The following is a 12,159-nucleotide window of genomic DNA, read 5'->3' as shown; positions in this document are numbered from 1 at the left end:
ATGACATTGTGGAAGCAGCAGACAGTAAAAAGAAAGAAAACAGAGAAATTAGTTACAGATTTGTTAGGCTTTAATATCTCAAAGCAAATGAACAGCTCTTAGGCAGTAAATCAGATGTTATTCCAGAACATGCATGTCTTTTTTTTTTTTTTCCTCCTGTAGTTTAGTTCCTTTTCTTGCTGAGGTGTTTGTGTGATGGCAGAGAGCTGCTGGGGCCCAGCACATGGGCGGTTCTCCTGCCTGCTGCTGTTTTGGCACTGGAGTGGAGCTGTGCAGTGACTTGAGCAGAGCGAAACTCCACTCTCACCTTCTTCTCAGGAGGTAATCTCCAGCCCGAGTCCTTCAGCCGCTGGAGGTCCTGAAACTTCACCCTGACGTCCTCGATGGCTAGCTGGAGGAGGTCCCAATAACTGGCCAGATCCTGAGTGCTGGGCTGAGGGTATGATGAAGGATCCTATGAGAAGAGGGGGGATATTATAGAGTGCTGCAGGGATGGCATATTTTTGTAGGCCAAAACCTGGAAACGAGTTAGCACTTCCAGTTCCATTTTCCCGAATTCAGGTTTTTTTTTTTTTTTTGGAATGGGCTTAAGGGGGTTAAATGCCTGAAATAAGGTCTGTGGTAAACACAAGCCTAAGATATTTTACATTTTATTCTATGACATAAAATACATAACGTTATTTAGTAGTAATGTAACATAGTTATTTTTACATTTATACTTGAAAAAAGGCAGTTGCTAAGTGGCTAAATGGGACCCTAGTGGGGGAAAAACAGCATATGCTGGTTAGGTATGTTTTGAAGCATGGCAGCTGGTTTAAGCTGGTCCTGAGTTGGTTATAAGTTGGTTATGAGCTGGTCCTGAGCAGGAGCTAGTTGCTTAGGACCAGCTTAAACCAGCTCATATACCAGCTTCCATGCTTCAAAACATACCTAACCAGCATATGCTGTTTTTTCAACAGGGTTCATCATCACGCTAAACAGGTAAGCTCATGTTCTCACTTGTCCACTTTTACACCCCTATAGGCCTTTATCACAGACCGCGTGTCGTCACATCTGGCTCCGATTAGTAGCGTAAAGGAATTTCTGCTTGCTTTATTGTCAATGGACAGACGCCAGTTTTGTGAAGAAAATTAAACTAATTTAGTTTAGTTGAACATTGACGCAATAAACATCAATGTTAAAACTGCGTATTTATACCGATTCCATACCATGTATCATGTCATCCTTCATTTTAATGTGTAACATTAGCCTATCAGCAACGCGACTGTCAGCGCTGCCAGTCAGTTGCCAGTCAGATTAATGAAGAGCATGCAGTTACTGCCAGAGGAATAGGCCTACTCGGACTGATTGTATTTTATTTTTAATATTATTTTGTTTATTTTTGAATTACATTTATTGTGATTAACCTCCCGCTCTTGTTCACAGTATAATGATATTCAATCTTTGCATGCAATCACGGAGAATAACTCGATTAAGATAATCAAACTTATTTTTAATTATCATCTATGGGCTGGAAATATTTCTTTATTTGAACAACTTCAATTTGATGCAATTATAGAGGATTGCATCATAAAGTCAGCAAGTGAAAAAAATGTGTTTAATACAATAAGTTTACCCTAAACCTTTAATTTAATCCTCCTATACAGTCTTTAGTCATCATAATTAATGTTTTAAGCTTTGGCTAATTCTAATGCTTATTAATGTGATATGTTGTTTGTATAGTTTTCTCGCTGTTCTGTAATGAAATAAGGTGATCAGACTGTGAAGAATTGCCTATACACATACAGTATGCCTCGCACGCTCCTGTTTAAGTCACGAAATACGCATCGGGATATCGTGACAACATATTCCTTCGTTTCATAATACTCAATTAATTGTCGTAAACTGAGATTGGTGTCTTTAGAAGACACATAAGTGCTGAATTCTACATAAATAATCCACAACAATGCCGTGCTATGGGCACAGCCACTGATAGAGGCTGCAGCGGAAGTTCTTTTACGCTACTATTTGAATCTTCCTGCTTTTCGAGGTCTATTGTGTTTATAATCATGCTCTTGCAAACTAGCCAAACTAAAACTTTCAGGGTTGTTGGAAGCTTAATGGTGGTGACACTGAAGTCATGTGACCATGGTGTAGTTCATTTAAAGTCTATGTTTAGCTTTTTACTTCTGGTGATTGTATTTAGACTTCCAAATTTATTAAAGTTGTGTTCATTTGTAAAGATTATGATGATGAAAACGTATGAATCATAAACTTTTCTTAGTAGCAGAGCTTATTTTCTGGAATAATTCAAAAGCCAATGAAAAAATCTTATACAATACAGTTAAAAACTGTAAACTGTTGAACATTATATGTATTTTACAATAAAATACAGTCAAATTTATGATGAACTCTTAACATGTGGCTTTTTGTTTTACCACCTGTATTATTGTTTGGTAGTTAAAGTAGATCACATTATCATTGTATTTTATTTTATTTTTACAGTAGGTCACATGAAGGTAAGTATAGAAATAAATAAATAAGCTATACAAATATAAAAAAAAAAAAAATCAGTTTTATTATAAAACTCAAAGATAGTAAAGGATAGTAAAGTTGTTCTATTTACAAAATGTTAAGTTATTTAGCTGTGTCTTTCCCATGTATTTATTGTATATTATTGTATTTCTATTGTATTTATCACATTATTGTACTATATAGTTGATATAGATTCTAAAAAAAAAAGGTAAGGACAGTTTCAAAACACTCACCACACTCTGTTGGCACATTCTGAAGAACTGCTGGACTCTTTGTGACATGAGCATCTGAGCACTGCCGACAGCTCCTCTGATGAGCTCCAACACTGAATCACAAAACAAACCAATCAGAAGGGGAAAAAACAGCGTTTAGACAGAAGGAACTGTTCTGTGGGCAAAACACTACAGATTGAAGAACCCATGAAATAAATGAAAACTCAAAAAAATTTAATGTTTTGGGCCTTTTAGCCCATGTCACATTTACCCCAAGTATTCCTCACTCACCCTCTTCTGGCAGTTCATTTGTCTCTGCCTCTCTCTCCATGTTCTGGCACCATCCCTCCATCCTCTCTACTTCTGTCTGCAGGAGCCGGAGGAAGAACTCTCCATCTCGTAAGCAGGGCGAGGCTCGGCCCGAATCAGGGAGGCTCCTCGGGCCCTCGCTCCAGCCTCCCACTCCACGGTCAGGGGCCAGTGGCAGAGGGGAGTGGGAGCGGGGCAGGGCCCTCAGTTCTGGAGGGCCAGGCTCGTTGGTGTAACCGCTATGGTAATCCTCACGGTAGGCCCACTGGCCCTGTGTGTGCACTGTGCGATACTCTGCAAACTGACCAGCTGATTCTGGTTCAGACGAGTGACGCTGGAATGAGCAGCCGAACTGCAGGCTCTTGTCTTGAGTGGGGACTGTCAGCCCACCAAAACCCTCTGTCTCAAGATCAGCCTGGACACTTGCTGTCACACTGTTGGAGCGTTTAAAACGGGCTCGTCTGGAACAAACAACAATAGGTCAATTTAAACTCAGATAGTGGTAGAACGAAATATTGATGTATAGTAGGGATGTGCATCTCCATAACTGAGGCTAATGCGATACACATCTCGATGCATAGACAATGATACAATACATTAAACATATATATATCAGCTACCAATGCAATGTGACATAGGGACGCACGATATTATCGGACCTATCCCGGCATGAACAGGATTGGCTAGCGTCTGTGCTAGGGTATTTGCATAAGGCGATCTGATTAGCTGAGGCATGCGTTGGCGCTTGAAAAATTCAGATTAAGATTGCCTTATGCAAATACCCTAGCACAGACTCTAGCCAATCCCGTTCATTCAACACCAGTAATGTGATTGGCTGTTGTCACTATGACGGTCGCGTCAACACCAAGCTTCAGACACGCCCTCTGTCAAGCGTTGACGCCGACGCCCCGTGTGAATGGGGTGTAAAGAGTTTTAATTCTGTAGCGGGCGCTGTTGGCCTACTTCTGATAAAATGAAAGCAAAATACACAAATAATATTTAGGCTGTGTTTCTGATTAAATTAAGCAGTAATTGATGCCGTAAAATCATGAGTAAGTTTGGATTTAAAGGTCATAAGCTATAGCTTACATGAAAAAAAACAAAAAAACACACAAACATGACACTTTAAATAAATTTTTATATACTGATTTATTCATTAATATGTAATATGTTATATTTTTTTAACAAATCATGTGCTATAAATATTTTCAGAATTTTTACAACCCTTTTCTTTAGACCATTTACAAAATATTAAATCTTAAAATGTTAAGGTTACCACTGCATCTTTTGAAAAAAAAAAAAAATAATTAAAAATGCAGCGATTGAATATAGTTTATTTATAGTTATTTTCAAATCTTCAATGTACTGTCATTATAAAATAACTTAATTATTGTTTATTTAATTCTAACGAATAAGTTTAACCAAAGTTAAAAACAATTTGCTTATAATTTCTGCACAGGACAGACTTGACGTTGTTTCCAAACAAAAGGAAATATATCGGTATTGGCATTGGCTATCGGCCAAATTGAGTTGAAAAATATCGGATATCGGCAAAAATCGATATCGTGCATCCCTAATGATATATGATTCACCCCATTACAATGTAGTGCGATCCAATTTCAATTTGATTCAACACAATGCGATGCAATGGAAAAAAAATATGATGCTTGCAATATGGTAGTTCGCTTTTATTTTTATTTATTTCAAACAGTCAGAAATGTTAATTTTTATTATATGTGACTCTCAGGACATGCCTTGGTCTCTGATGTGAATCTGTGAATCTTACCATCCCTAATATATAGTTACCTGTATATTTTAGTATATCCACATTTTTCTTGCTGTAAAAATGGGCCATTTGTAAATTCTATAGGTCTTGCTTCCGGTCTCATCTGCTTCCAGCTATTTTTAGCAGTACAAAACAGTTTGTTTTGCTGCTTGATAGTGAAAATTTGTGTCTTGCCATTTTATTTTAATGTAGTATCTTAATTATGAATGCACTGCTTTGTAGTGCAAACAGTTTTACCGTTTACTGCACGTTGTTATTCTTCTCGTAATTTATCTATAATGGCTAATGAACCGGAAGTCTCACCCCATAGGCTTACTTCTGCATTGAAGAAAAAGGTGGATAACTTTGTGTTCTTTAACCAAAGCAAAAATGTAAGTTACAGTGAGGCACTTACCATGGAAGTAATTTGGACCAATTTTGAAGGATTTAAAAGCAGAAATGTGAAGCTTATAAATTTGTAAAAGCATTTACATGCATTCAATTGAAACTTAAAGCTTTTAAAATCATATTTTTTATAGTCATGTGGTGTTGCTTTGTCATACTAACCAACCTGTAAATGCTAAATCTATATTAACTCTCTACTACTATTGTTTATGTCTTGTGTCTATAGTACTACATTTACAGATTGCATCTACTTCCACTGTGAGTGCCACAACTGTAAGAAAACGAGGGATACGTTGATTTTTTAAAATGGTAATCAACATTATTCCACAAATGCTGATTATTGAGGTTAAAGGAATGATTCACCCACAAATTGCTGAAAATGTACCTACCCTCAGGCCATCCAAGATGTAGATGAGTTTTTTTCTTCATTGGAACAAAATTTGAGAAATTTAGCATTTAATCACTTGCTCACCAGTGGATCCTCTGCAGTGAATGGGTGTCCACAAGTCCAGAAGTAGTCTTGTGAAGTGAAAAGCTGTGTTTGTAAAATGCAATAATGACGCTTTTTTACTTCAAAAACGTTTTTTTTGTTGTTGTTGTATTCTTGTATTTTGCTTCCTGCTAAAATACAAGTCCTCTTATGTATGATTTTGGACTGGTATTTTGGCCTGAAGTGATGGTTTAAAGTTAAAACACCTTAATGATGGATTTGTTTCTTAAAACACAGAGCTTTTCACTTCACAACATATTAATTGATGGAGTTGTGTTGTGTACATGTGGGTTATTATGATTTTTTCATGTCAACTGCAGAGGATCCACTAATGACATGTTACATTTTTCCAAATCTGTTCTGATGAAGAAACAAACTCATCTACATCTTGAATGGCCTGAGGGTGAGTACATTTAAAGCAAATTTTAATTTTTAGGTGAACTTTTCCTTTAACTTGTACTGAAACCTTTAATGTCTCAATTCCAAAAATACATAAAATATGACCCAAAAGACTCCAAACTAACAGTGTTTCTGCTAAATCAAAAAAGAGGCAGACAAGGGTACTTAATGATCACAAGACACAAAGCATATTAAGCTCATTCGTGGATGAGTGACATCATTTCACAGGTTTTGGCGTATTGCGTAATGGCTGCCTAATTATACCCTCTCACCTCACTCTGTGTTCCTAGCACGTACACCCACTGTGTGTGCGCTTGCTTGCGTGTGTGTGAACCTTGCACCTGCACCTCTTGCTCATCTAACACTGACACATTCACACTCCACCCCACCTCAGAAATAAACCAACCACCCCTGACATCAGGAGAACAAATGCAAATATCAGAGAGATAATGAAAGAGCCCATGAAAGCTTTTAGTCCTGAATCTGTTAGATTGAATTAATCTGTAAGTTTGAGCACTGGTTCTCAACTGCTTAGACTTTACATTGGACATCAAGAAGTGTACAAGATTTGTAATTGTACAAAACAAAGATGACTTTAAAATCAAACACTTAAATGTATTAATATCACCTTAAACTGCATAGTCCCAACAATTCTCGAACATGTTTGTTTACCAAAGATCTTGACAAAATTTAACAGATTTAATATATATATATATAGGATGTGAATTGTAAAGAACTTAATGATTCTTTTAGTACTTTTAATAAATTAAATTAAATTAAGAAAAAATAAATACAAATCCTTCACAGAATGATGAGAGCTTCAATAAAAAAGTTGCATTTACACAGAATTATTAATGACTTTTTTAAAGGATGTATAAATGCAATCAATTAACTGGACTTGATTATACACTAAACAATAGTAGCTATAATGGTTAATATGTTGTATTATTATTTATAAAATGCTACTGACAAAACCCATAATGTGTATCTTTAACTACACATTGTCATATAATCAACCAGAGAGTAACTTCACTGATTAGTTAGTTGTGTCTGTTTGATTTACTCAAAAGGAACACCAGCTTCCAGCTATTTAGCATATTTAAAACACCCAAATGTAACACATTTATTATACATAGCTAAAATTTACTCTAATAAATTCTGACGACTCATATTGCACTCAGGAATGTAAAAAAACCCCAAAAAACAGTTATAATAATTATTCATTATAATTAATGAAATGCTCTCTAGTATGAGAATATCCCTCCCACTAATACAAACTGCCACCAACCAGCAATAGCAAGTTGCAACTCATGATTCATGGCTATTATGTAAATGAAAATCTATTGGCAATTTAAATTAAACGAGGGGCCCTTCAATACTCCACTGCTCATTAGGAAATATATCAACAGAGGTTATAAAACTGTGCCATTTTATGCCATTTCAAAAATGTTATAGGATATAGAGATGAAATATGAAACAAGCTAAATCTACCTCTTGTCATCCTCCACCTGAACCCCTATGGAGTGCACCTCTCTCAGCGCTTTGCCTTCTGGGTCTGAGTCAGACAACGTCTCTGAGCTGTCCACCTGGAAAACACAAAGAGAGACATTTAACAAAATGTTTCACAAGAGAGAGACATCATTCAGGCTGAATCTCTCACGGGATTATCCTCTCTTATACCTGCACTGCAATAGAGGGTCTCCACTTCCTCCCTCGTGCTTCCTGTTTGAACTCCTCTCCTCCAGTCAGAGCTTTAGCTAGGGACATACTGTTCTGGGGCAGAGAGGCTGATTTTCCCAGGCTGCCTCCAGCTCGGTCCCTAGATCCCCTGGGCCCCTCCAGAAGGTTATCAGCTGAGCTGCTGTGTTTCGGTTTCATTGGACCAGGTCCACCAGGGTAGGCGATGCTCTGAAGGGCCCTGCCGTTCAGACTCTCCGCGGAATTGCTGCTCTGTCTGACACGTGCAGTGCCCCCGCCAAGATAGTGCCCACCTCTGGAGCTACGGCCCCCGCTGCTCTCCGTCAGGTCCACAGAGTTGCTGTGCTGTCTGGGCCGGACCAGAGCGGGCTGTCCTGTACTCTGGAAGTAAGCGTCCTGAGTGGACTCAGTGCTGCTTTGAGCGGTCACAGAGATCATTGGCTTGGACATGCGAGGGGGAAGAGGAGGGGGTCCTTTCCTGTATGGGAACACTAGACAGACAAAGACATAAAGGTTTTATTAAGACTGCTATTCAAATGTATCATTCATTTGAAAGATGAAGGGCTGTTCATTCAAAACAGTCGCCACAGAAGGAATAAAACATACTCTTCCTTTGAGTTAAGTTAACTTTCTGCTGAAGAAGGAAATGAAGAAGGAAAATCATTAGTAAGGAGAACAGAGGAAAGGTTGCACGGACGTAGAGTACAAAACCTGCTACAGGCATCAAGTACTAGGCACATTTTTGTAGGTAAGAAAAAAGATGGACACACAAACCAACACGAACACTAATGTTTTCAATTAAAAAATACAACCAAGCCAAGAATGTGGCACCTTTATAGGGGCGCCTTGTTTGTAATTTCATCCTCCCCCCTTTTTGTTTTCCTTTTGGCCGTAACGCAAGAGAAAAAAAAAATACAATGTTAGTGACGACCGTAGGCTTCTGCATTTAAAAGTCTGACCTCATTAGTATTAGTAGCCAATGCTACCTGTTGTTAGTGTTTTAGAGTCACTTCAAGAATGACTGTGTTTTGGTAGTTTCAATGCATTTTGGATCTGAAATTAACTGACAAGCTTAAACTTTTTAAGGACAACTGGATGAAGAGTTTTGAAAAGGAGACCCAAGTGTAGAGAAATGTGTCCTAGCGATTGTATAAAAAAAAATAAAAAAAATGGTATTGCAGATATTATCTTATACAGAGCAATCATACTACTGACTAAGATGATAGATGACAGATAGATAGTTAAATAACTAAAATTTTACAGAAAAGACAGAATTGTGGGAACGCATACAGATATATGCAAATGTTCCCTCTGTATCGAGAAGACAAAAACAGAAATATACATATATACATTATAGCTTAAAATCCCCATTCGAGTAGTATCATTAAAAAGCTTTAGACACATCCTCATGGCTTAAGTAACATCCGCTCACACAGACACATTCACTAGCTCTTGAGAATGGAGACATGAAATTCAGAGGGACACACTCAGAGATTAAAGGAGTTTTAAAAAAGCATGCCTAAGCCCTCCTTCCATCTCTCTTGTCCTCTTCTCATCCCTCTCTCTTAAAAACACTCACACTCCGGTGTGTGTCATGAGTGTTGCCTTGGGAAACTGCAGATGGATGCTTTTGACACTTCACAAGGGCTTTAATAAATCTCCCGTGAGACTCTCTACTCTAAACGAGAGAATAAAGGACAGTGGGGAAAAAGACAAAGTCATCCACATGTTAGTGAGAGAGGGAATAAATTGCGATTGCAATTGTGATCATACAGTGCTATTTTTACAGAGACTTTTTGTTGTTTGACTTTTGCCCTGTCTTTTGGGTTTTGTCATATTCATTCATTTCAGTAATTCACTGACGAGGTTAACACTACGACCAGAATCTTGACTACAACCCAAGGGACAGTCAAGGAGACAGACGTCTCATGGGAATTTGAGCATTTTAAAGTGTTTACACTGTTACATTTGTTTACAGTCTTGATATACTGAGAGCGTAAAGATAGAAGGAAAACAGTTTTTATCTACATCCCTTGGCTGAAGCGTGTTTCTCCAGCAATTCCTATGAGACTGATCCAAAAACTCATTAAGTCACTAATCTAATCCCTGTGACAGCATGGAGACTAGGTATACCCACACATACATAAACACATGCTGATGACTCACCTGCTTCGCCCTTCATGCTCCCCTGTGGGCCCGACATGGAAAAGACAGACAGGCAGTCATCGTCTTGGGAGCAGCCGGCTTGGATAGCCCGTACGTAGCTGTGACTGCGGGTGCGGAAGCATCCGGGTAGGTCCAGTGCCTCAACAGCCTGTGATTCCATTTCTCCAAACAGGTTCAGAGTGTCACTCAGCTAAAACATACAAAGACTAGGTTTTAATGAGGTCCAGGACTGTATATAACCAGGATTGTTCATGCAACTGTTCAGTTGATAAATGATATGTAAAAGCTGAGCGTGACTGCATATTATTACTAATCAGGGTTATACATAGTGACACATCTAGTGACCAGAATATGAGGGGGTGTGCTCTGTTGACATTGAGCCAATAAACATTTGTGACCCTGGACCACAAAACTAGTCTTAAGTGTCAATTTTTCGAAATTGAGATTTCTACATCATCTGAAAGCTGAATAAATAAGCTTTCCATTGATGTATGGTTTGTCAGACAATATTTGGCCAAGATGCAACTATTTGAAAATCTGTAATCTGAGGGTGCAAAAAAATCTTAATATTGAGAAAATCGCCTTTAAAGTTGTCCAAATGAAGTTCTTAGCAATGCATATTACTAATCAAAAATGTTTTTATACATTTATGGTAAGAAATTTACAAAATAACTTCATGGAACATGATATTTACTTAATATCCTAATGATTTTTGGCATAAAAGAAAAATTTATATTTTTTTTGCCTTTTATTTGATAGGACAGACAGGAAACAAAGTTGGAGAGAGAGAGGGGGGATGGGATCGGGAAAGGTCCGCGAGCCGGAACTCGAACACGGAACGCCTGAAGCGCAACGGCGCTACATGCCGATGCTCTGCCCACGAGGCTATCGGTGCCGACGAAAAAGTTAGAATTTTGACCCATACAATGTATTTTTGGCTATTGCTACAAATATACCCCAGCGACTTAAGACTGGTTTTGTGGTCCAGGGTCACATTTATCTAGAACACTAACAACCACCTAGTCATGCATTACTTACTTACTTAGAACTCCATGGTAATCACCTAGTTATATAGCAACTAGAAGGATGTCCTAGCAATCACTTGAACACCTAAGCCACATCTAAGTCACTGTCTAGTTATGTCTTAGTACCAAGCCAAAACTCAACTTCCTAGTTATACCCTAGATCGCAAACGGCCCGAGGTGGACAAACATCAAACTGCATCACCCTACCCCCACCCCCCCAAGGAAAGAAATTGCGAACAGACTGAGGCGCGAACGGTACCTCGCATCGGGCCCTGCGTCAGCTAAGGATGGCCCTGCCCTAGCAACTACCAGAACACCCAAGACACCAGCTAGTTATACCTTAGCAATCAGCCAAAACTCCCTAGGAACCAGCTAGTTATGCCATAGGAAGTAGGACACCCCAACAATTACCAGAACACCCAAACCACTACTTAGTTCTACTAGAAACCAGCCCAACCTCCCTTGCAACTAGCAGGACACCCAAGTCACCATTTAGTTATGCTCTAGTAACTACCCAGAAGTGTTTTATAACTGCCTAGTTATGCCCTAGCAACTAGCAAGACGTCTTAGCGATCACCAGGGGCCTCATTTATAAAATGTTGCACAGAAACCATCCTAAAATTTATCTTACGATCATCTCTCAAATATGCACATGTAGTGGTCAACCGATATTGGTTTTTTGACAGCCGATGCCGATATCTTGGAAAGCAGGGTGGCCGATGGCCGATATAATTTTATTTGAATTAATATTTAAGAAATTTGAAATCATTTGAAAATGGATTAAAAAAATAAATGTGTATTAAATTAAAAAGGAAGTAACACTGTAACCAACAGGTCACTCAGTATTCTGGGAAGTTTGTGTGCATTGGGAATCATATTTTTTCAAATAAAGCCAGGGTAACACTCATTCACACAGTGAAAATGACATGAATATGACAGTGGGCAAATGCATAAAGCGCAACATAATTTGAAATCACGAATTTAAAGTTTGTTGGTCGCGCATCTCCAGTGAAGCTGAACTCTCCTGTCCGCATTCAATTCACACGAAACGACCGTCACGCAGAGAACACGCGATCATGCAGGTTACAAATGCACACTTCACAAGATCTCAAGTCTGCAAGGTTTGTGAAATTAAATGTACATAAATCATTCAAAGATTTGTTTAAATGATATGCA

At 38.4% G+C, this 12,159-nt stretch overlaps 1 protein-coding gene across 4 annotated transcripts in view; it reads right to left on the bottom strand.

The window, feature by feature from the left end:
• The window catches only part of dlgap3 (discs, large (Drosophila) homolog-associated protein 3), a 200,952-nt gene that overhangs the window by 5,535 nt on the left and 183,258 nt on the right, over positions 1-12,159 (bottom strand). For all 4 annotated transcript variants that reach the window (XM_058754475.1, XM_058754477.1, XM_058754476.1 and 1 more), the window contains 6 exons: positions 9,959-10,148; positions 7,775-8,283; positions 7,586-7,680; positions 3,018-3,496; positions 2,748-2,839; positions 308-454 (listed from right to left, as the gene is read on the bottom strand). In XM_058754475.1, coding sequence (XP_058610458.1) covers positions 308-454; positions 2,748-2,839; positions 3,018-3,496; positions 7,586-7,680; positions 7,775-8,283; positions 9,959-10,148 — 1,512 coding nt within the window. The remainder of the gene's footprint in view (positions 1-307; positions 455-2,747; positions 2,840-3,017; positions 3,497-7,585; positions 7,681-7,774; positions 8,284-9,958; positions 10,149-12,159) is intronic.

The sequence above is a fragment of the Onychostoma macrolepis genome, chromosome 19, assembly GCF_012432095.1.
Source record: "Onychostoma macrolepis isolate SWU-2019 chromosome 19, ASM1243209v1, whole genome shotgun sequence".
In the NCBI taxonomy this organism is placed as follows: Eukaryota; Metazoa; Chordata; class Actinopteri; order Cypriniformes; family Cyprinidae; genus Onychostoma; species Onychostoma macrolepis.
The sequence above is the reverse complement of the archived record's forward strand: the minus strand, read 5'-3'. Positions and strand labels throughout refer to the sequence as shown.